The 22976-nt window shown below is 55.4% G+C and overlaps 1 protein-coding gene across 1 annotated transcript in view; it reads left to right on the top strand.

Moving 5' to 3' along the window:
- Nucleotides 1–22976, top strand: part of CASTOR2 (cytosolic arginine sensor for mTORC1 subunit 2) — a 55229-nt gene that overhangs the window by 20240 nt on the left and 12013 nt on the right. Inside the window, exon 2 of the mRNA XM_055340305.1 lies at nt 15432–15502. Within this exon, the coding sequence (XP_055196280.1) occupies nt 15432–15502 (71 nt within the window). The remainder of the gene's footprint in view (nt 1–15431; nt 15503–22976) is intronic.

Raw genomic sequence — 22976 nt, 5'->3', positions numbered from 1 at the left:
TGCTGGGGAGATGCAGGAATGGCTGTCCATGCAGCCAGAGTGAGCTACTTAAAACACAGACCCGAGAGGCGCCTGGGTGGCTCAGTAGGTTAAGCATCTGACTTCGGCTCAAATTCCTAGGATCAAGCCCTGCATCCGGCTCCCTGCTCAGTGGGGAACCTGCTTCTCCCTCTGCCCCTTCCCCCCCCCCCCATCTCCAGCTTGTGCTCTCTCTTACTCTTTGTTGCTCTCAAATAAAATCTTAAAAAACCCCACAGACCTGATCTGTTGCCACCCACACCCCTTCAACCCTGCCTCAGACATCTCAGAGCTTTTTTTTTTCAATGGACCTTGGGTGCACAGAATTTGATTACTCATCATCCTTGGTCTGTTACATACTTATTGATCCTGCTTTTCCTTTACCTTTGTTTACTGTTTGAAGAACAGTACCCCCCACTGCCATCTACCCACGCTTATCTTTCCCTTGATTTCTACAAACCCTGTGGTTCGCATGTATCTATCTGAAAAAGCGAATCTTGCTGTGCATCGTCTTCTGGGGCTTGCTTTTTCCCGCTCAACAATGTATTCCAAATGTAGGAGATACTCAGCATTTCCATGGGGGTAGACGGTTCAGCCACACTGTGGTAGACTGTTTCTCTTCCTTGCATTAGGGTCTCTGCTTGTGGGGGTCCCTCCATGTGCTGTTTCCCTTCCCTGGATCTCTTCTTCCAGGCCTCAGCCCATCCCAGGCACCCCATCCAAAGGAGGCCCCGCTGCTCCCTGTCCCTACCCTTCCGTGTCACAACTGCAAGACTCACCCATGGAGAGGGCAGGACTCGGGCAGGATGTGCAGAGGGAGTTCTCTGGGCAAGGTTGAGCTGCTTTTGTGGCATTACAGGACTTTGGGGCATAGGAAGCCAGCCAGGAGACGATGTTGTTGTTGTTGTTATTTTATTTTTTTCAAGGTTTTATTTTATTTTATTTTATTTTTTTAATTTTTTTTATTTATTTATGATAGGCACACAGTGAGAGAGAGAGAGGCAGAGACACAGGCAGAGGGAGAAGCAGGCTCCATGCAGGGAGCCCGATGTGGGACTCGATCCCGGGTCTCCAGGATCACACCCCAGGCTGCAGGTGACGCCAAACCACCGCGCCACCAGGGCTGCCCTGTTGTTGTTTTTAAATAAGGAGGTTCATAGTATCTTTACCCATAATAGCAAAAACCCGGAAACAACCAAATGTCATCAACAAAAAAAGACAAATAAAAATATATCATAATACATCGTAGGTATATATAAACATACATATATTCTCGGCAATAAAGATAGTCACAGACTCTATCAAGGGAAATGGATTGATCTCAAAATACATTGAACAAAAGGAGGCAGACACAAAATGGTACCCACTGTAGGATTTCACGGCGATGGAGCACACCAAGCACTGACCCGTGCGGGTAGGAGGGACTGACAGGAGAACACAGGACACCCTGCAGCGCTGGGGACATTCGTATGTCGTTTGGGGTGGTGCTCCTGTGGGGGTGTCCGTCTGTCAAAACCCATCCAAGTGTACACCTGAAATCTGTACGTTTCATCACAGTAAATTATGCCATGGTTTTGAAAAAGTTCAGGGTAAAAAAAAGAAAAAAGAAAGAAAGAAATGATGATCCAAACCCCACTTTGATCTCATTAAAAGTATTTCTTGCCCCAAACAATGAGTGCCATTTGGGAGCTGCCGCTCACCTCGGGGGCAGTGACAGGGACATCACCAAAGGGGTTTTCAGAATGTTTTCTCCTCATCAGCACATCACCTCCTCACTGCCTCTATCCCCCTCAACCCTTTTGTTCTGGGGGATCCTGGAGGCCCACCCAGGGGTGTGATCCACTTGGCCACCTCCACACAGGCCACTCAGCACATCTGCTTGATCGTGGCAGGAAGAAGACGCAAGGGAGACCCCAGGAAGAGAGGCAGCTGTGTCTTCTGGCCTCCACCCAGCGTGCCCCCCCATGACTGTTCCTCTTTGGTGGCAGCTGCGTGGGGCACCATGAATCAGACACATGTGGCTCAGTGAATTCCTATAACCTGGCCACCCCTGGGGAGCCACCACCCACAAAAGACCCAGCGTTCCAGAAGGGTACCCCCCTCACCCCTGCCAGTTACCACGCCCCTGTCCTGCCCACTCACTGTCCCGAATTCTCTTGCCTCTATGTGAGTCTGCCTATTTTGGAAGCATTTTTGGTGCCCACACTGGGACAGTCCCAGGCAAACCAAGAAAGTTGGTTTCCTGAGTCACCTCCCTGCTGGTGACACAGTACATGGGCCTTGTGTGTGTCCTGGGTAAACAGGCAGCCCTAGTGGGGCGAGCAGAGGCTTCTTGAGTGAACTGTGCTGCCCTGCAGGTAGGCACTCGCCCAGGCTGGGCCACCCGAGCCCCTGGCTGTCTTGACCAGGGAGGTGTTGGCATCTCGCAAGGGAGGCCGGGCCCCCCATCTCTCTGGCTTTCCAATTTTGGCCGTATGGCTTCAGCAGGCCCACTGGGTGCCTTTTAGAGCCTGACAGTGGGTTCCAGTGCTTTCAGCAGTGAAGAGCTGGGGTTTGTGCAACGTTTTGCCCAGAAGCCCTGTTCCCACTGTGGAAAGAGATGATGGTCCTGCTGGACCCCTTCCCTGACAGTTTTGCAGCTGGAGCAAATGTCCATGGGTCCCTGAAAGGGACGAATTAAGGCAAGCTGGGTATCGGTTAACTGGAGGCCACGTTGATAGAGCCTTCTAGAAATAAGCTACCTCAGGATGGAATGAATTGCCTCAAAAAGCAGTGAGCGTCCCCTACCTAGGAGTATGCAAATGGGAGCTGGGCTACCATCTGTACAGATCATTACCGAAAGAGGTGGCACACAGTGGCCTCCCTGGCTTGATTCTGTGCCTCCCTTTGCTCCGCCTCCTTCTTGCCCAGGAGATTTCAGGAGGGTCCCTGCTTTGTGGTTTCAGTGGGGAACCTGTCAAAAACTGTCCCACAAATCGAAGACGCCCTCACAGCTCCCTTCACTGATCTGGTTCCTAGACTGGATCTCTCAGAGCGGGTCTGCTAGACAAGTTTACCTGGAAATCTGGAAATGGCCCTTCCTGGCTGCAACACCCACACACACACACTCCACCCCTGCCTCCTGCTTGAGGTCGTTGCCGGAACAGGGCTCCGACTGGCCAGGGCTTGCCAGGATGCCTGAGGGGAGGCCCGGGTGAGGGCCTCGCTCTGCCGGGTTAGGAATCCGAGAGTAAACAGATCAAGTTTCCAGTGTCAGCTGGGCCTTCCATAACAGGCACCACAGCAGTGGAAAATGAGAACGTTCTCTGAGATGACTCAGCCTCCCGGCCCCCAGGTAGGGGCAGCCCCTGGCCTCGGCTCTGCCCTGGTGACCAGCTGTTGGCCGAGCCCAGGGGAACGGCAGAGGGTCTCTGGGGCTGAGGACTGGGGTGCAGTTAGGCCTCGCTGTCAGGATGAGGGCATGTGTGGCCGTCCTGGCTCTCTGAGAGGTGGTTGTCCTTGGTTTTCCCATCTGTGAAATGGGATCAGCAGTTCTCTCCTCAGGGGTGGGTGTGGGACCTGAGTCCAAGGCAGTATAGGTGGGGAGGTGCATGTTGGACACATGCGGAGGAAGCCTGGAGCACCACACCAGGATCTCTGACAGTGACCGAATCGGGGAACCCCCAGAGGAGCCACTTTCTTCAGGGAGGAGAAGAGGGGAAATGAAACGACATGGGCGTCACTGTCAGAGAAGTTGAAGGGGGGTGTGTTGCCGGTTCCAGGGTCCAGGGGAAGGCCTTGGCCCGCTGCATGGGGTGCAGCTGACCTAGGGCAAGGACAGGAGGCTGCTGGGGTGTGGCCGGGGGAGGTCATTACAGAGCCGAGCAGCATCCTTCAGAGGGCAGAGGCTAGTGGCAATAGCTGGAGGGTTGGGGTGACCAGCTGGGAGGGGGCGGAGGAGGGGAGGGAGGAAGATGGTGGCCTGGGGAGGACATGGGGATGAGGGAGACTTTTTTTTTAGGATGTTGGAAACTTGAGCCTGTTTGTAGTTAAGACCAGGAAGCCAAGAAGAACGGGAGTCCTGAGCGGAGTCCCAAGAGGAAGGGAGGGAGGCACTTGTGGGAATGGAGAGGGAAGCTTACTCTGGGGCTGGTTTTCTCTGGCCAGAGACAGGAGATGAGATGGGTGAGAAAACAGATGTTTTGAGAAGGGGTCCTCCCCAGCTGGCCTGACTGTTAGGAAAATGGGGGTACAGGGTAGGGGCAGACCTTGGTAGGGGGGAGGCTGGGGGAGGAAGGGCTGAGCTGAGCCTGCAAGGGTGGATGGATGGGAGCCAGGCGGGGGGAGGGGGACCTTCAGGCTGGAGGTCATTGCTGAGAAGGTCGGTGCTAGACAGAGGTCATGTGAAGATGGGGTCAGCTGAGCGGGGGACGCCTAGGACACTCTGCCCCCGAGCCGGCAGTGGATGGCACAGAACCGAGTGGCCACAGGAGCTGAGAGGCAGGGTGACCCGGGAGCCAGCAGTGCTCAGGGAGTTGCCAGGCAACAGGACAACAATCCCAGTTTGGCTCTACAGCCCTGCAGTAGCAATCCCTCTAGGGACTGTCATTTCCAATTCATAGTGTCCAGGACTTGGGGGACAGGGGGCGGGGTGGCGAGGACGACTACTATGATTGCTTTAGGGTCCAGTATTCTCACTATTGTCTCCAGCATCCTGACAAAAATCTGGAAGGGTAGGTAGAAGGTTGTGCATGTGTGTCCTCCGCTGCCGTGTGGAGGGACAGGGATCTTGAATAAGCTTCTGGTTGTGTCAGAAAACCCACAGAAAGGAAGGGAAAAACCAGTGTGTTCTGAGCAACTATTGCAAACCTGGTGCTTTTATCCAAAAGGGATGCTGACCTCTCACTCTGGTGCCGGCGATTGGGGTGGGACGGTGGGGATGTTGCCCCTCTTGATGAGTGGGGAGACAGGCTCAGGGCCGTGTAAATGTCTTAAGGCCACAGGGCTGACACCACGACCAGGACTCAGACCAGGCCCCTCCACTCCAGAGCAGCGCTCTTGGCAAGCGTCAGCAGGTGACACACAGCACCATCAGAGGAGAGACTGTAGGGACCGGGTTGGGGCATGAAGATGCATCCATAAAGACAAAGTGAACCCCCCAAATCACTGACCAGCCAAGGCCACACGGAATGGCCAGATTGGGGGAAGTCGTAGCCCTAGGATGGGTCCCCGTCCATTCTTGCCTGATTCTAGTACCGGGCCACCCCCCCCCCCCCAGCCACCTCCCCTGGTTGGCTGTGAGCTGCACTTCCCACATGGCTGCAGGTCCGTGGCTGGGTCCTCCACACCCTTCTGCCGGACGGGTTCTGGAGGATGGTGTCTGCCTTCAGGACGTGCCTGCAGCCCCTCACCTTTGCCCTGGCAGACCTCGGCTCATGGGTATCACTTTGACCCCCGTGGGTCCTTGCATGGCCCACTTGTATTCAGTTACCTAACTCCCCTTAGTACTGCCAAGCCAGAGCAAAAGAAGGATCCAGACCTGTGTTTGACCAGAGGTCACCCCCGTCCCATACGCCCATCCCAGGTAGTCCCGTCTTCTTCATCCCCTTGCTTCCTGTTTATGTAGTTATGTTGCAAAGTTATGTTGCAACTATATGTGGTCTTAAAGGTGGGTTTTTTTGTTTTGTTTTGTTTTTTTGGGTTTTTTTTAAGAGCTCCTTTTAACTCTGCCAAAATAGAGAATGCCATACATAATGTTTGGGGACTGGCTTTTCCATCTACTGTCTTACTGTTGAGACTCATTGATATTTTTGGAAGTCACCGTAGACTGCTCATTTGGAGGACTGGGCAGTGGTCTTCTGTCATCGTCTTCCTCCTTGCCCAGTGAGGGGCATCGGGGTGGTAGCCAGCTTTGTTACTGAGGACAGGCGGTTATAAATCCTCACATCCGTGTCTCCTGAGACACCCGTGTGAGAGGGTGGACACCTCCCAGGGGAAGAGCTGGATCACAGGCAATGTGCTGGCAGCCACACCTGCCTCCCGGCTGCCCCCACCCCAGAGACCACACAGCCTAGCGGACCCGAGGCAGTAACTGCCTTAACCTAACTGAGCATCAGTCTTCCTGCCAGTGAAATGGGAATAATTACTTACGCTACACGTCCATTCAGTTAGCGCCAATGATGCAAGACCACGTCACATCATCCTGTGCCAGGAATGGGGGACCTGGGTAAGACTCAGCCCATCTCCCAGGAGCAGATGTGTCGCTAAGCAAAGTCAGATCTGGAAGTGAATAATCTCTGATATTATCATCAGTTGGGAGGTGATAGGCCAGGGCTTTGACCTGCCGGGGGTGCTGTGCTGGCCCCTTGCGACAGACCCTAATGTGGTAAGGGTAGGGGCGAAGGCCACAGGAATGGGGAGATCTGGGATTGGGCAGAGATCATTTAACACCAGAGAAGAGCCTCCAAGCGGGAGGCGTTCTCCTGTCTGCAGGGCCTGAGCACTCCCTGGATGGGAATGCTACTGGGGAGGTCCGGTTCCCCCTGGGTCTCCTGGCCAGCTCCTCCCCTGACCACACGCGCTCGGGCAGGATCTTGAGCACTGCCTGCGTGTTCAGTACCTCCTTAAATCCTAACACTGCTCTGCCAAACCTCTCTCAGAGATGAGAAAGCTATTCCAGCCTTGTCTGGGGTAGGTGGTAAAGCTGAGATGCACACTTGGACCCTTTCCATCTCAGATCCCCCCGCCCTTGAGGGAAGAAGGAGAACCCCCAGTTGGTTCCTATGCGCCCTGCACTTGGGTATGTGTTCATGAAGCAAGAGGCTACACTTCTCCACACTGTGTTCCTACCCTGGCAGGACCCTTCCCCCTACCACCACCACCTGGGTGCCCCAGGCCATTGGGACATGCATAAGGAAGCAACTCCCAGAGGCTTGTGGCTTTGGCCCTCGGGGCAGGATGAGGCCGGCCAGTTGTCCCAGGTTCCCCACCTTCCCCATGGAGGAAAGAGTAGAGGTGTAAGCAACGGGGCCAGATTCAGAGGTGAGGACAGTCTGCCTGCTGACCTCCCCCCTGGTGCCTCTGGCCAGAGCGTGGGCCGTGGCAGACCACTGTTCCCCGCTCCTCGTTCCCTGTTCCTCGTTGTTTCTCACTGACCTCATCTCCTCCAGGTGTTGAATCTTATTTCCTGGCCACCCACGGACCCACGCCCACCGCTGCCAGCCTGGTCCAAGCCACCATCGGCTTTTGCCAGCCTCCCTGAAGAATAGCCTCCTGGCTGATCTCAGGGTCCCCACCCACTCCTTACGGAGGCCAGGAGGCATCCTCCCCACCCCCTATGACCTGTCCTGTCACCACGGCCTGTCACTCCCCCTGCCCCACCACTCAGCCACTCTGGCCTCCGTCACTGCTGGCCTGTGGCCACCTCATGTGGCCTCCTCGGGACAGCACCACGCCAGCCCTTCCACCTCCCACAGGTCTGGGGGGACCTTCCCGGTACCTGCCCGATATTCCTTCTTGTGGTGGCCACACAGACAGAACAAAATTGACCGTTTTAACTGATGGGGAGCGCACAGCTCGGTGGCATCTAGTACATTCATGTTGTGCAGCCACCCCCACCATCCCTCTCCAGAACTTTTCCACCATCTCAAACTGAAACCCTATATCCATTCAATTACTGCTGCCCCTCTCCCCCTCCTCGCAGCCTCTGGCAACCACTCCCTGCTCCGCTTGCAATCGCAAACCCCTTCTCCACTTTTCTTACTTGCTCTGCAGCACACAGCACCGTCGGATGCGCCGTTTCTCCCACCCCTCCACGTAAATCCTCCTTGTCCAGTTATTTGAGGTGGGTCCCCAGCACCTGCGACAGTGCTCGACACATAAAAGTGATTAACCGTTTGTCGAATGACTGCATGACCCAGCCACTGAATTAGGCTGTTGCCTGAGTCTGGGGGCTTCCTCCTGGTACCCTACCCCCACCCCTTTAGCCATCTCACCTCTGTGTGCCGCCCTAGAACTTGCGAGCACCACGACCCACACTCTGTCCTGGCCACCGCGACAGAAGCAGATTCTTTTCCCCCATCTTAACAGAAGAAACCCCTTTCGGGATCATCCTTCAAGTCACAGAAGCGACACAGGGCCTTTTTTCTAACTAAAACTTGAAACGGCAGCCTCTAGTCGCCAGAGATGGTAGAAATGAAATGTAAATAACACAAGAGATCTATCGAAGACCCAGGAGAAAGAGATTAAAAAGGCCACACTGGTTGAGAGAACAAAGCCCGGCACTCGCCATCCGCCTGCCTTTCCTTTGGGAAGCAAAGGCCTGGACCAGCGTGGGGCCAGCGCTTCTGTCGCTCATAGCGTGGAAGGTTCCTGTGCCGTCAGCTGGGGCCAGCGTGGCTGGGGCAGGTGGCGGCCAGAAAGAGGCTGGGCCCCCACCCACCCTCCCCCTTCCCCCTCCTCACGGTGACATGCTGCAGGGGGAGTTGGGGCCCAGCCTCCCTGGCTCCAAGCCAAAAGGGCTTCCCTTTGCAAAAAACACTCCAGGCTTCCCGGGGCTGAAATCCAGAACGGGCCCCTGGGCATTCAGAGACCCTAGTGGAACAAAAGAATGAGAACAGTGTGTCCACAGGTCCCTGGAACATGCTGGATGCCTGTTCTCAGCCGTGTTTGCAGAGCCCATCCAGTGGGTTTGAACACCATGGGCCCTGGCTGGCCTGGCTGTCATCCCACAGTGTCTGCACTTGTTCTGTGATGAGCCAGCAGGTGACCTCAGCAGGGTGTGGCCAACATGGGGCATCATGATCCTGCAGGAAGTGGGCTCCAGTCCCAGGCGGGGTCTGGCTCCCACATCCCCTAGATTCAGGCTCAGGACTCTGCACACAGGCAACCTCTGCTGATCCCTGACTATGTAAAGGGGTGGCATCTGGAAAACAAGGGGCAGGGAGCAGGGCACAGCCAGCCAGCAGGTAAACAGAGAAGACAAGACCGAGGCCCAAAAGGGCCCAGCACCCTGGCTGCCCCGATCTGGACTGTCTGCCTGCCCAGACACGCCAGATGTCTGTGAAGGTCAGGAAGCTGGGGTGGGGTCCAGACCTGCAAGTCTGAGTCTGGTCCAGAGTCACTGGGGATTTCAGGCTGAGCTGCTTCCCTCCTAAACCATCATGCTGGCTCCCTGGTGGGGGCTGGGCCACTGGCCCGGTGGATGGAGACTTTTCAGCCAAAGCTTGTTGTGTGGAGGGTCATGTGTGCAAGAGCCCGCCCTGCACGGAGCCGGGAGGTGGTGCAGCCCGTCCTCCCCATGGAGACCCCATCCCGCCACTTCCCCAGCAGCCCACCACTTCCCCAGCCAGCCCACTGGTCTCTGTAGCCAAGCTGGCTTTAGGGCTGCTCTTTATTGGGAATACAGGCTGGCCTCCCTGTGGCCTCCCCGTCAGCCACCTCTGCCCTCCAAGAAGAATAAATAGCCAACTATTTATGTTGAGTGCTAACTATAGTTACACTGGGTCTTCACTCCCAGTGTTTCTTCAATAACAACCCTGTAAAGTTGGGTTATCATCCCGGTTATACACGTGAGGAGACTGAAGCACAGAGAGGTTAAGTAACTTACCTGAGGTCACACAGCCATAAGCAGCAGCACTGCTTCCATCATGGGGTGCACAGTGACCACAGAGATGTGAGGGTGGTGGCTGGAATCTTCCTCCAGGCCCAAAGGGACACAGCCTAGAGTCCCGTCGGTCCCTCTGGGCATGCCCTGTGTTGGGCCATGAGGCTCTGAACAGACATTGGGTTCCTCCTATGGGCTGCCCGCATCAACTACCCCTGTTGTGTTCAGGAGAGCCCAGTGATGCATTGGCACCCCCTGGCGGGAGAAATTAGTGATTCCTCGGATATGTCCTGAACCACAAGCTCCTGTTCCCCAGTCTCCCACTTGATCTCTCAGGGCTGCAGACTTTTATGTCTTGTCTACCTACCTGATTGCTCCTGCAGAACCTGCCGGGTGATGGTCTCACACAGTTGCATGGGTTGTGCACTGCCCAACCCTGAGAGCACTCCACAGAGACTGTGAGATGAATGAGCCCTGCCCCCAGAGCTGTGATACACAACTTGCCCAGCTGTCTGGGCAGCATATCTGCCTTGGGTTCTGATCCAAGCTGGTTGGGATTTTGCCTACCCTTAGAAGGTGTTTTCCGGTGGTTGAGCATCTGACTTTGGCTCAGGGCATGATCCCGGAGTCCTGGGATCAGTCCCGCATCAGGCTTCCCGCAGAGAGCCTGTTTCTGCCTCTCTCGTGTGTGTGTGTGTGTGTGTGTGTGTGTGTGTGTGATGAATAAATAAAAATCTTTAAAAAAAAAAAAAAGGTATTTTCCAGACAGACTCCATGGTTCTGGGATCATCTTTCTGTGCGTTCCTGGCCAGGCCCCTTGAGGTCTCCCTGCTGTGGAGCTGGTGGGGTTCCATGTGGCCCAAGGTGGAGCTGGATGGGAACCTGTCCCTCACTGTACAGAGGAATGACGTAGCCCAGGGCTCACTGCCCCCAGGTGCCAGGTTGGGATTCCACTCCAGGACCACGGAGTTCATGCTCTTCCCAGGTTGCTTTATTATCCTGTTGTTCCCTCCTTATCATGAAGGCATCCTTTTTTTTTTTTTTTTAATTTATGATAGTCACAGAGAGAGAGAGAGAGAGAGAGAGAGAGAGGCAGAGACACAGGCAGAGGGAGAAGCAGGCTCCATGCACCGGGAGCCCAACGTGGGATTCGATCCTGGATCTCCAGGATTGCGCCCCAGGCCAAAGGCAGGCGCCAAACCGCTGCGCCACCCAGGGATCCCCATGAAGGCATCCAAAGGGCACCCCAACCTCTTCTTCCTCCTCGGTTTTCCTAACAGCACTGAGCAGAGGCTAGCCAGTTGCTGGGTGTCAGTCCTCTCTCCAAGTCCTCATCAACAAAGTGCAGAGGCCACAAACACCAGGGGCCCTGGCATCTGGAGGGAGGATCTAGCCATGGCTCATTAGAAGGTTGGGACTGGGGATCCCTGGGTGGCGCAGCGGTTTGGCGCCTGCCTTTGGCCCAGGGCGCGATCCTGGAGACCCGGGATCGAATCCCACGTCGGGCTCCCGGTGCATGGAGCCTGCTTCTCCTTCTGCCTGTGTCTCTGCCTCTCTCTCTCTCATTCTATGTGACTATCATAAATAAATAAAAATTTAAAAAAAAAAAAAAGAAGGTTGGGACTGGGCAGTCCCAGTGGCCCAGCGGTTTAGCACTGCCTTCGGCCCAGGGTGAGATCCTGGAGATCCAGGATCAAGTCCCACGTCGGGCTCCCTGCATGGAGCCTGCTTCTCCCTCTGCCTGTGTCTCTGCCTCACACTCTCTCTGTGTCTCTCATGAATAAATAAATAAAATCTTTAAAAAAAAAAAAAAAGGTTGGGACTGGAGACTTTAGTGGCTCCTAGAGGAGGGGTAAGTCGAGGCAGTGCCCCACAAGGAGCCAGCAGGGTTTGTCCAATCAGGGCTTCTCTGGCTTGGGGGGTAAAAGTTTGTGGCCATTGTCTGCTTATTTTGTTTGTTGGACAGTGAGTGTTGATTCTGTTGCCAGCCTGTGTCAGGTACTAGGGGTTATGTGCAGAGAACCCACAGTCCTTGCCAGTGAGATCTTATGGTCTGCAGGGGAGTATTATCTGTAATAGGTTGTGGAAAGCACCTAGGACTGTCATGCACTGTTGCACAGATTGTGCACTGCTCAACTCTAAGGGCATATTTCACATAAACTGTGAGATGAGTGAGTTGTGACACACCAGCAGCCCAGCTGTCCACGGTGGCCTAATGCCCTCTCATAGACATAGTATAAGGCTGTGGGCTGTCAAGGGAGGACCACACCCCTCTGGTGGGAGGTGAGAGAGATGGGGTGGCCAGTGCCAATCAGAAAAGACTTTACTCCAATGAAGATGCTGAAACTGTGTCTTAGGGGGTGAGCAGCAAGTCTCCAGCCAAAGAAGAGGGAAGGGTGGGCCAGGCAACGGGAGGAGCATTTGTCAGCCTTTGGAGGCATGAGACTGGGAAGGCAGGCCAAGAGTGGGGGGACGAGACGAGGTAGGAGGCTGGTACAGTCATCGGAGCAGGAGTTCACGTGGAGGCGAGTGGTAAACAGAGGAGGAACTTGAGAGCAGCTCTCCGTAGGCAAGGAGGGGTGGGGCTAGAGACGAGGAGCAGAGCGACGGGGAGCAGGAGGGGCCTGGGGCCTGACTCCCCAAGTCCGACCAGAACAGTAGTTGCTGTCCTTCGGGCTGGCTCAGCCTCCCGGAGGCCTGCCTGCACCAAGGCACACACCTGGGGATGGGTGTCCAACAGCAGAGCCTCAGAGCACTGGGCCCCAGGGACAGGTCACATCAACAACATGTTTATCCCCCATTTACCCAGAGGCTGCTGCTGTCTTCTGGGGCGATTGCTGTGGTCTATTTCTGGAGCATCCCTCACAGCCAGGAGGGCACAGGAAGCAAGTGCCATTCCTGTGTGCTGCCACAGACAGCTGGGCGGCCGCTCCCCACACCCAGTGAGTACGTGTTGGTGACAATCCGGTGCCTGGGGGGCTCCTAGGGCTCCTTCTGAGTGCACAGGGGTCCCCGAGAAGAAGCCGGGCCAGACCAGTGATTGCCACCTACAAAGGTTATGATCACTTGCTGTTGTCCCCGAGCAATCACAGATTTCATTTGTCCAGGGAATACTGCAAACTGGCTGTGGGACAGACAGGGACAGTGATGCGATTTGAAAACCAAGGAGCCGGGATCCCTGGGTGGCTCAGCCATTGAGCATCTGCCTTTGGCCCAGGGCATGATCCTGGAGTCCCAGGATCAAGTCCCACATTGTGCTCCCTGCGTGGAGCCTGCTTCTCTTTCTGCCTATGTCTCTGCTTCTCTGTGTGTGTGTCTCTAATGAATAAATAAAATCTTTAAAAAAAAAAAAAAGAAAGAAAGGAAAGAAAAAAAGAAGAAAAGAAAGGAAAGAAAAAGAAAGAGAGAAAGAGAAAGAGAAAGAAAGAAAACCAAGGAGCCAGGATCCCTGGGCGGCTCAGCCATTGAGCATCTGCCTTTGGCTCAGGGTGTGATTCCAGGGTCCTGGGATCGAATCTCCCTCTGCCTGTGTCTCTGCCTCTCTCTGTGTGTCTCTCATGGATAAATAAATAAAATCTTTAAAAAAAGAAAGAGAGAGAGAGAAAGAAAAAGAAGGGAAGAAAGGAAGAGAAAGAAAAGGAAGGAAGGAAGGGAGAGAAAGGAAGGAAGGAAGGAAAGAAAGAAAAGAAAGAAAAGAAAAAAAGAACAAAGAGCCAGAGGGAGATTGAAGAGTGTGCGCAGTTGCTTGAGCGAGTGTCAGCCGGGGGGAGCATGCCACCTCCTTTACGACTGCAACACAAGCAGTTTCTTTCAAGTCAGGTACATCAGTAAAATTCACCCCTTACAAGCGTGTACGATCTCACGACCGCCACCACAGTCAAGATACCAAGCACCTCTGTAATCCCAGAACGTCCCCCGACGCCCTTGTAAAGCCAACCCCGACCCAACCCAGCAACCACCAATCGGTTCTCTGTCCTTAGCGCTGCGGCTCTCCCAGGATGTCCTATAAACGGAATCAGATAATACGTAACCTTTTGAGTCTGCCTTTAACTTCAGCAAATGCACTGGCGATCCATCCGGATCCATCCGCACTAACCGCCCGAACCAGTAACTCCTTCCTTTTGACCCCCCGCGGTCTTCCAGGGCCACGGGGTCTCTGGGCAGAGGTGGGAGGCACCTGCAGGCAGGTCTTTGTGTGGTCCTGTTGCCGTCCTCGGGATTGCCCGAGAGTGGGGTTGCTCAGCCGAGAGTGGGTTGCTCAGCCGAGTGGTCTGCAGATGTCTAACTTGACAAGAAGCTGCCGAGCTCCTCCAAACGGCTGCACCGTCTTGCATTCTTCTCAAGTCCAGTTGCTCTGGTTCCTGGGGAAAAATTTCAAGAATAAAGCAAACTAGGCTTTGGTGCCGCAGGGCAGCTGATGGGAGATGCGCCACACCCGTCCCTTGCACCCCCATCCCCCTGCATATATACACCCCCACCCTCGTCCCCTGTACCCCCATCCCTTCTGCACACACCCCCACCCTCATCCCCTGTACCCCGTCCCCTGCACACCCCCACTCTCATCCCCTGCACCCCCATCCCGTTGTACACACACACGTTCCCTGCCCCCATCCCCCCTGCACACACACACACCCGTTCCCTGCACCTCCATCCCCCCTGCACATACACACACCCATCCCTGCACCTCCATCCCCTGCACACACTCACCCACCCCCGACCCTACACCCCATCCCCTGCACACTGCACACACACACACACACCCCCACCCTCGTCTGCTGCAACCCTGAGTCCCCTTCAGGGTTCTTTTCCGTTTGAGTCTGTAGAAGTGCTGTTCCGGCCCTTGCTGGGGTTATTGCTGGACCTCTCGCTGTTAGGCCTTCCCGTGATAGATGGCTTTTACACATCGGGCACGCAGCCCGTGCCGGGCCTGGGCCTCGCGCTCGAGAGCCACGGTGACGCCAGATAAATGACCACAGGCTGTTTCCTGCACGCCACGGCTTGTTCATGCCCTCTCTCCCTGCAGCTGCACCCGGGGCGTCCTGGGGGCCGTTCTAGCTGGAGGAGGGCCAGGGAGACAGGCCTTGAGGGGCAGCCACCCCCAGCCCCCTGCATGTCTGCCAGGCGTGGACTCAGCCAAGATACAGAGGAGCAGAGGGATTGCCAGCCCCTGGCCTGGGGAAATTGATGTTCTTGTGTGGGGCACAAATGAGCAACGTACACCCCAGGCTAAGCAGTATGACCAAAGATGACGAGTGACAGTTCGGGGATCCGTTCCCCCCACCCCCCAGTGGCACAGACGGCTGCACCCCTTTCTCATGTGAGGACACAAAGTACTCTGAAGGCTGGGTTGCTGGTTGGGTGACATGGATTAGGTCCTAAATGACCCTGGGAACCCTGTGAAGTTGATAAGGAGAGGGGTGGGACCATAGCAGGAGGCGGGAGGGTGGGCAGCAATAGGGTCGAGAAGGCTGAACTTGGGGGCGCTACAGGTAAGACAGGTGCCCTCTGTGCTCCCTGCCAGAGCTGCGCTTCAGCTGCTCCTTCCCCAGGGAAAAAGTGGGATTGGAGACCCTTGAGCTGTGGGAGCCTAGAGGTGGGCCGGCTCAGAGGTCCCCAAAGATTGGGGGGTGCGGAGAGGACAACCGGGCTCCCTGAGACCTGGGTCGGAGACAGAGAGCAGTGGGTGGGGTGGGGGCAGCTTCCTGGACACCACCCAGCAGCCTGGGGGTAGAGCTCGGGGCAACCAGTCACCTTCGGCTGGGTCACAGGGTCCTGGCAGGTCCGAGGTGGGACTGACGTGCTCTCCTCTGTCTGTCCCTCCGCCATCCAGGTGCAAGTTCTTCAGCCTAACCGAGACGCCGGAGGATTACACCATCATTGTTGATGAGGAGGGGTTCCTAGGTGAGTGCTTCTGTCACCCGGGCTTGGCTGGACTGTGGCCTGCGGTCAGTGCTGACTGCACGCTGCCTTATTTCTGCCCCCTGCCTGCCGCCTTATTTCTGCCCCTACTCATCTTATTTCTGCGCCCTGCCCACCGCCTTATTTCTTCCCCTACCCACCTCATTTCTGCCCCCTGCCTGCCCGCCGCCTTATTTCCTGCCCCAATCACTCATTTCTGTCCCCATCCTGCTGCCTTATTTCTGCCCCCCCCTCCTTCCTGCTAGGTTAGAAAGTCAGCAGAATCTGTTTTCTTCTCTCCCTCTGCCCTGGCTGCTCCCTTCCCTTTCTGCTCACAAGACCGCCCAGGGAAAGGCCCCGAAGCTAAAAGGGTCAGTTAGACACAGTGCTTATCCAGTTGGGAACTAAAGGCTACCAAGAAGAAACCCAGGGCTTGTTTTTATTGAGCACCTACTGTCGAGTGAGATGCTTTATTTATTTTTTTTTAAAGATTTTATTTATTTATTAGAGCGCATGCACATCCAGGGGCAGAGGGAGAGGGAGGAGCAGACTCCCCTGATAAGCATGGAGCCCGATGTGGGGCTCAGTCCCAGGACCCCGGGATCATGGCCTGAACCAAAGGCAGATACTTAACCGACTGAGCCACACAGGTGTCCCAGAGTGAGATGCTTTAAAACATCCTCAGTCCATTGTTCCCAGGAGTGGTTCCTGTAAGCGGTGATGATCTTCCTTTTACGATGTTCCTTTGCATAAAATCCACCCTTTTAAAGTGTCCGGTCTGGTGGTTTTTGATATGCATGGGGTTGTGCAGCCATCCCCACCATCTGATTCCAGAGCATGTTCATCACCCCAAAAAGAAACACCAAACCCTGTACCTGTCAGCAGCCCTCCCTGTTGCCCCCCACCCCCACATCCTTTCAGTTTTATTTAGTCCGGGTTGTTGTGTTTGTCCTGGTCTAAAGCACAGCACGGGTTCCTTTGTGCTAAGCGTACCCAGGGGTTCACGAGGAGGTGGTGGTATTTGCACCCTAGAGCGAGGAGCAGCGAGTGGAGAGGAAGTCACACACCCAGGCTCACAAGCCATGAAGTTGAGCGCGCACACGCACACACACACACGCCCCCGACCCAGAGCTGGGGTTCCCTCCGAGCCCCTCAGTTCCCTCCTCAAAAGCATACAGAGAATGCAACAAATCCAACATTTTTATAAAAGCCCTCTCCTGCCCCAGTGACAACTCCTGGTCACGTTTCCATCTTTCTCTTTCCAACATCTACTGTGCATGGGCTGTTTTTAGTGTACGTGTGATAGTGTCCTGGAGGGAAACATTTTCGCCTGATGCTGTAACGTCATGTTTCCTGTGATATCGCAGCCTCCTGCGATGAGCGTCGTGGATGGGGCCTGCCCCCTTGCCCTGTCCCCTCTGGTTAGGGTCCATGCGGGTTTCGCTGTTCTCCGGTGATAAGTTTATGAGCTCCTGAAACATGTTATCTTTATTCTTACTCAGGCTGATTCCTAAAATGGGGTTGGAGACACAGCATTATGGGGTCAGAAGCCAACTGTTGATGGGGTTCTCAGTACAAATTGGGGCCACCGTGTGAGATGGGGGAGCCCTAGAGGAACAGCTTCACCCCGGCACTCTGTCCTTACACGCCCCCGCCCTGAGCACCTAGCCAGTATGGGGGACCGTCACCTGGCCCCCCATGTCTAAAGAGGCACAGTGTTCCTCCTTGCCTCTAAGGGGACAGGGCAGGCCCTAAGGCCCAAAGCTGTCTGCTCATTCATTCATTCATTTATTCATTCATTCAGCATGACACTTTCTGAGCCAAGGAGCCACAAACAGAAACCTTGGCCTTAACCACAAAGCAGGTCACATGCTTGGGCAGCCCAAAGCCATTTCCATTTTTGTGCGGGCCCTGCTGAGAAGTGTGGCACCTCAGACAAGAGGGAACGCCCCAGAGCGTCTCTTCCCTGGAACACATATCCTGTCTAAGCCGAACTCTCCGTCTTGAGGCAGCAGATGAGCCAGCTCGGTGCACAGGGAGGGAGGGAGGGAGGCTGGCCGCAGGACCCGGGGAGCCGGTGTGGCAGCCCTGGACACCCACGTCTGTAGGGATCATCAGCAGGGAGGTGTCCGGCAGCTGTGTGGCTGTCTGTTCAGAGCCAGCCCCCCGGGGTGCAGGAGGCACCTTTGACCCCGCGAGCCTCAGGGCCTGCCAGCTGCTGACACTGTCAGCTGTTGAGTCTGAGTCGTGATTGCGGTTGAGTCACGGCACCCTGCTGTGCAGGACTCCCCCTCCCCCCCCAAGGAGGAGCCCTTGAAATAGGAAGTGCCATAGCAGAGCAGATACGTGAGCGCCCTGAATCTGCACACACCGACTTATTCTATGGCCCCGACACAGCTGCTGGCTGCAGACTCTGCGCTCATGAGCCCTGGGAAAGATTCTTATTAACTTCATTTATAGACAAGGAAACTGAAGCACAGAAATGTATGTAACCTGCCCAAGGCCTCAGGGTTGGTGTCCTCTCTGGATGCTTCCATGGCATGGGCCCTCGCCAGGGGAGGTCAGAAGTGCAGGAATCCTGCCTTTGCCCCTAAGGTACTTACAGCTCTGGGAGGACAGAAACTCAGGAACCAGAATTATAGTCTCAAGAGAGAGTGGCACCCAGCCAGCCGGCAGATGTGCAGTCCAAGAGGACTTCCTGGAGGAGGCAGTGCTTGAGACAAACCCAACTAAATGAGTACAGAGCCTACCTGGTGGAACCTGTGGAATTGGGAGCGGGGAGGCTTCCAGAATGGAGGGTTGCTTGGCACTCCCAGAGAACTGAAGGTGAGAAGACAGAGCAGAAAGAGGTCAGATGAGAGAGGCCAGGAGAGGCGGAGGTAGGGGGAGCCAGTGAAGGGTCTTACCTGATCTTGAAGGGCTTGGCTGGAGGAGAGAGCCGAGTAAGGACCCTGGTACTCTGAGGACAGAGCAGGGATCAAGAAAGAGTCAAACTCTGAATTGACCTGGGACTTTTGCTGCAGGAAAAAGGCTGCCCAGCAGGGAGCCTCACACTGTATTTGGGTCTGGAAGACCTGGTGAGCCTTCCTGCATTTCCCTTTCTGGGGAGCTCAGAAGAGGACACTCTTGGGGAGTTTACATAGTCACAGAAGGCTTCCTGGAGGAGGCGATTTTTGTTGCCCTTAAAGAGGGAGAGAGTATGTCAGGTGGGGACGTATGAGCAAGTACAGAAGCAGAAGCAGAAACCACGTCCAAAAAGCAGATGGAAAGACAGGTTCAGGCAAAATAATGAGAGCAGCAGTACCTGCCCTGACCTCTGGGTGGTGGGCAGAGTCTGAGGTTTGCGGCTTAGAGGGGCCCAGTGCTTGTGGGTCTCGTGTCCGGCAGTGTGAGCCCTACCACAGCGGGGGGGGGGGGGGGGGGGGGGGGGCGGGGGCGGGGCATGAGTGTGCAGGAGGTGGAGGGAGGAGTCCTTGAGAAGTCTCACCCCCGGCTGGGATGGGAAGACCCAGGTTCGGATCCAGCTCTGCCAGTGTCACTGCTGGTGATTTCTGGGCAAGCTGCTCAGCTTCCCAGAGCCTCATCCCAAACACAGGATCCCCTGTCCCTTCTGTAGGCACACTCGCGACCATGCAGCATGCGCGTGCTTGGCAGGCACTAGGGGTCGCCGTGTGCACTTGGCGTGTCAGCTGGGGCAGAGGGCTGTGCCCACAGAGCTGTGAGCTCCTGCCACCCGCCTTGTGGCTTGTACTTGACCATGTCAGCAAAGCTAGGGGACAGAGCGGTGCCCCCAGCGGGAGGCGCCAGGAGGTCCCAGTCGGCCAGTGCTGACTGTCCCCCTGAAGTCCGTCCTCCCAGGGAGCACTAACAGGAGGTGGTGCCCACTTGTATTTGGACTGTCCCCGTGCTCTGCCCACACTATGTAAAATAACCTGGAGCTGAAATTGCATTTTGGGGAGGGGAGGGGTGGGCCTTGAGTGCCTCCCCCTGCAGAGTCCTCGCCGTTGCCATGACACCCCAGCTTCCCCCTGCCCCGGCCTCCTTCGTATTTATCACACCTATGGAATGAGACATTTACTCTGTATCTAACATACGTCCTCCTCTCCTCAGTTATCCAAAAATTTACTTTATAGCTGGGAACTGTGTTTTTTAAGCAGACGTGTAGAATTCTGTCGTAGGTAAACTGTGGTTCATCTGCCTGGCCCCGTCGTTAGATTTTAGGGAGCACCCAGGGAGGTGTTGGTTTTAAATCCCTTTGGGTCACACACTTGCCCGTGAGTCTTGTCTTTGCCCTACGTGTTAACTGCTCCTTTACAGTGAAATTGCGCCTTGATAAAACTCCTGATATGTGTTGGCCAACTGTGATCGAGAAGCCAGCAAAAGCACCACCAGCAGTGTACTAACAGGAAGGCTCTGGCATTTGGTGAGCACTTGGACGCCAGGCACTTAGCTAAGCGCTTGATGGGGATTATCTCATTTAATCCTCGAAGCATCTTCTGGAGCTGATCCTGATTTCATCGTTCTGCATTTACAGTTAAGAGACTAAGGGGCGCTGACTTTGCCCAAAGTCGTACAGACAGGATTAAACCCTCCCGCCTGACCCCAGGACTCTCGACCCTGCTGCGAGCAGGGTAGGAGAAGCCTGAGAAGCACAGGCTGAATGGGGAGCGTGCTTCTGTGTAGTTCAGGGAACCGCAGGGTCCTACAGTCGGAACAGAGGAGGCCTGGCGTGGGGGTACGGAGAGCAGGGCAGCACAGGGGGCAGGAGGGGCGGCTCCACCCCCCACAGAGCCGCCCACCTCTATGGCTGGAGGTGACAAGACACCGTCAACCTCTACTACCACACAGCGTACACAGCTCTGAGAGGCTATTTTTAGGGTCTTGTACTATGTGTGGTGACAGAAATAATCCATTTTTGTCTTGGAATGGGTCCACTTTTCCTCTAGGGAAGGGCAGGCTTGCTGCCTCCTGGTCAGCCTTCTGGCAGCTCATCCCCACGGTCCCAACATGGGGGGGGGTTGGCGGGGGGTGAGGACGGGCCCCACACAGCCTTCCCTCGCCCCGTGCAGAGTGCCGGAGCAGCGTTTGAGGTCCCTGCTCCTCTGACAAAGTGCACCCTCCTGGCAGTGTCGGAGGGTGATCGCTGGTCTGAAGCTGACCACGGTCAGTGGGTGCTAGCCAGGGCCGAGAGCCAGGAGCCCATCGCGGCCACCTGCTGCCCAGACAGCTGGACTGACCTGAGATCCTGTGTCCCCGCCTCCACCCCCACCACCCCGTCTTCAGCTGGCCTCGGGCCTAGGCTGCTCCCCGCCACCTACTGTCACCTGGAGGGGGGCTGACTGCCCAGAGCTTTCTGTGCACGCGTCCACGAGCACACGGGCAGCATCCTGCTCCGTCCCCCATGGGTGGGCCGAGTATTCAAAGAGCTTGGCCGTGGCTGGGGAGAGCCTCTGTGGGAATGGCACTGGCTCCCTGCTGAGGCCTTGGCCAGATCCTGGGCGTCTGGGAGCAAGGGATGATGGTGAAGGCCACCACCCCCTCAGGTCTGGCAGGGTGCCTGAGCCCTGGCCAGGCCGAGCAGAAGGTGGCTGGGCGGGAACAGCGGGGCCTGGACAGAGCAGAGAGCAGGGACCTCTGTCCCTCATCCACTCATCTCACACCTGTGCGTGGCAGAGAGCAAAGCAGACGAGGCCACCGTCCCGTGGAGCTGGCCCGCTAGCAGGGCCACTTGTAGATTTGGACTGCCCCATACGGTGGCCGCTCACCTTGCATAGCCACCAGAAATGAAAGGAATCACAAATCAAACTTACAGTCCTGGGGCAGCCCGGGTGGCGCAGCAAACTTATAGTCCTGTTTCTTCTGTTGCACTAGCCACGTGTGAGCTGCTAGCATTTTGGGCAAGCGGAGGTGTAGAGCCTCTCCATCCCTGCACAAAGCTCCCACGACAGCGCTCCTTGAGAGCTTTGTGAGAAAGGACCTCGGGTTTTTTTTTTTTTTTTAATTTATTCATGAGAGAGAGGCAGAGGCAGAGGGAGAAGCAGGCTCCTTGAGGGGAGCCCAATGCGGGACTCGATCCCAGGACCCTGGGATCACGCCCTGAGCTGAAGGCAGACGCTCAACCACTGAGCCACCTGGGTGCCCCAGGACTTTGGCTTTTACCCGAGATACGCGGGGAGCTGCTGGGTGGGTTTGGGTAGAAGGAGCCTGGAATGGGGGGCAGAGGGCTGGTTCGCAAAAGCTTGTATTAGCATGCGGCAACATAAGACATAAATGACCCTTCCAGAATTTTCCCAAGAAGGCCAAAGGGATCCTGCTCTCATGGAAGGGGCATTTTCTTTCTTTCTTTCTTTCTTTCTTTCTTTCTTTCTTTCTTTCTTTCTTTCTTTTTTTTTTTTTTTGATTTTATTTATTTATTCATGAGATACAGAGAGAGGCAGAGACACAGGCAGAGGGAGACTCAGTCCTGGGTCTCCAGGATCAGGCCCTGGGCCAAAGGCAGGCACTAAACCGCCGAGCCACCCAGGGATCCCGGAAGGGGCATTTTCAAGATTTCATCATTAAATATTAAAATGATGGCTGCCCACTATCAGGATCACAGGAAGTGTTGGGTTGACCATCTCACACAGCTGGCCCATCAGGATCCCCGGCCCTCGGTGGCTCCGGGGGCTGGCTGTGCAGATGATGGCAGGGTTGGGGGGTTCACAGTGCTGCCCCCCCCAGGGCTACGCCCCTCAGGATTTCAGAGCTGGAGCTGTGTGTTCTCCCATAATGCAGGGCTGAGGGAAACCAGGAGAGAAATCCCAGGGCCCCCTACCCTGTCTCCTGGTTTCTCTTCTACTCCCAACCTCCTGAGAGGTTCCCGGGAACCTCTATGAAAACTGGGGAGTGAGGGGGTGCACCTGGATGGCTCAGTCAGTTAAGCGTCTGACTCTTGATTTCAGCTCAGGTCATGATCTCAGGGCTGTAGGATCCAGGCTCCTTGCTAAGCGGGGAGTCTGCTTGAGATTCTCTCCTCTTGCCCCTCCTCCCCTGCTGTGCACTCTTTCTCTTTCTTAAATAAGTAAATCTTAGGGGATCCCTGGGTGGCACAGAGGTTTGGCACCTGCCTTTGGCCCAGGGCGCGATCCTGGAGACCCGGGATCGAATCCCACATCGGGCTCCTGGTGCATGGAGCCTGCTTCTCCCTCTGCCTGTGTCTCTGCCTCTCAATCTGTGTGACTATCATGAATAAATAAATAAAATCTCTTTAAAAAATAAATAAATAAGTAAATAAGTAAATCTTAAAAAAAATAAAATAAAAAGTAAAATGGGTCCTGTTCCACCCATATGAGGGCCGTGGCCGCAGCCCCTGACCGCCAGAAGGGTAATGCAAACTGGAAATAACAAAATCATTACTCACTGCTGACTACCCATCGTTTCACGGCTGAGGCAATAGAAACCCAACACACATAAGCCGCTTGTCACCCAGGCTCCTGCC

Source organism: Nyctereutes procyonoides, unplaced genomic scaffold (genome assembly GCF_905146905.1).
Source record: "Nyctereutes procyonoides isolate TBG_1078 unplaced genomic scaffold, NYPRO_anot_genome, whole genome shotgun sequence".
Lineage (NCBI taxonomy): Eukaryota > Metazoa > Chordata > Mammalia > Carnivora > Canidae > Nyctereutes > Nyctereutes procyonoides.
The sequence above is the reverse complement of the archived record's forward strand: the minus strand, read 5'-3'. Positions and strand labels throughout refer to the sequence as shown.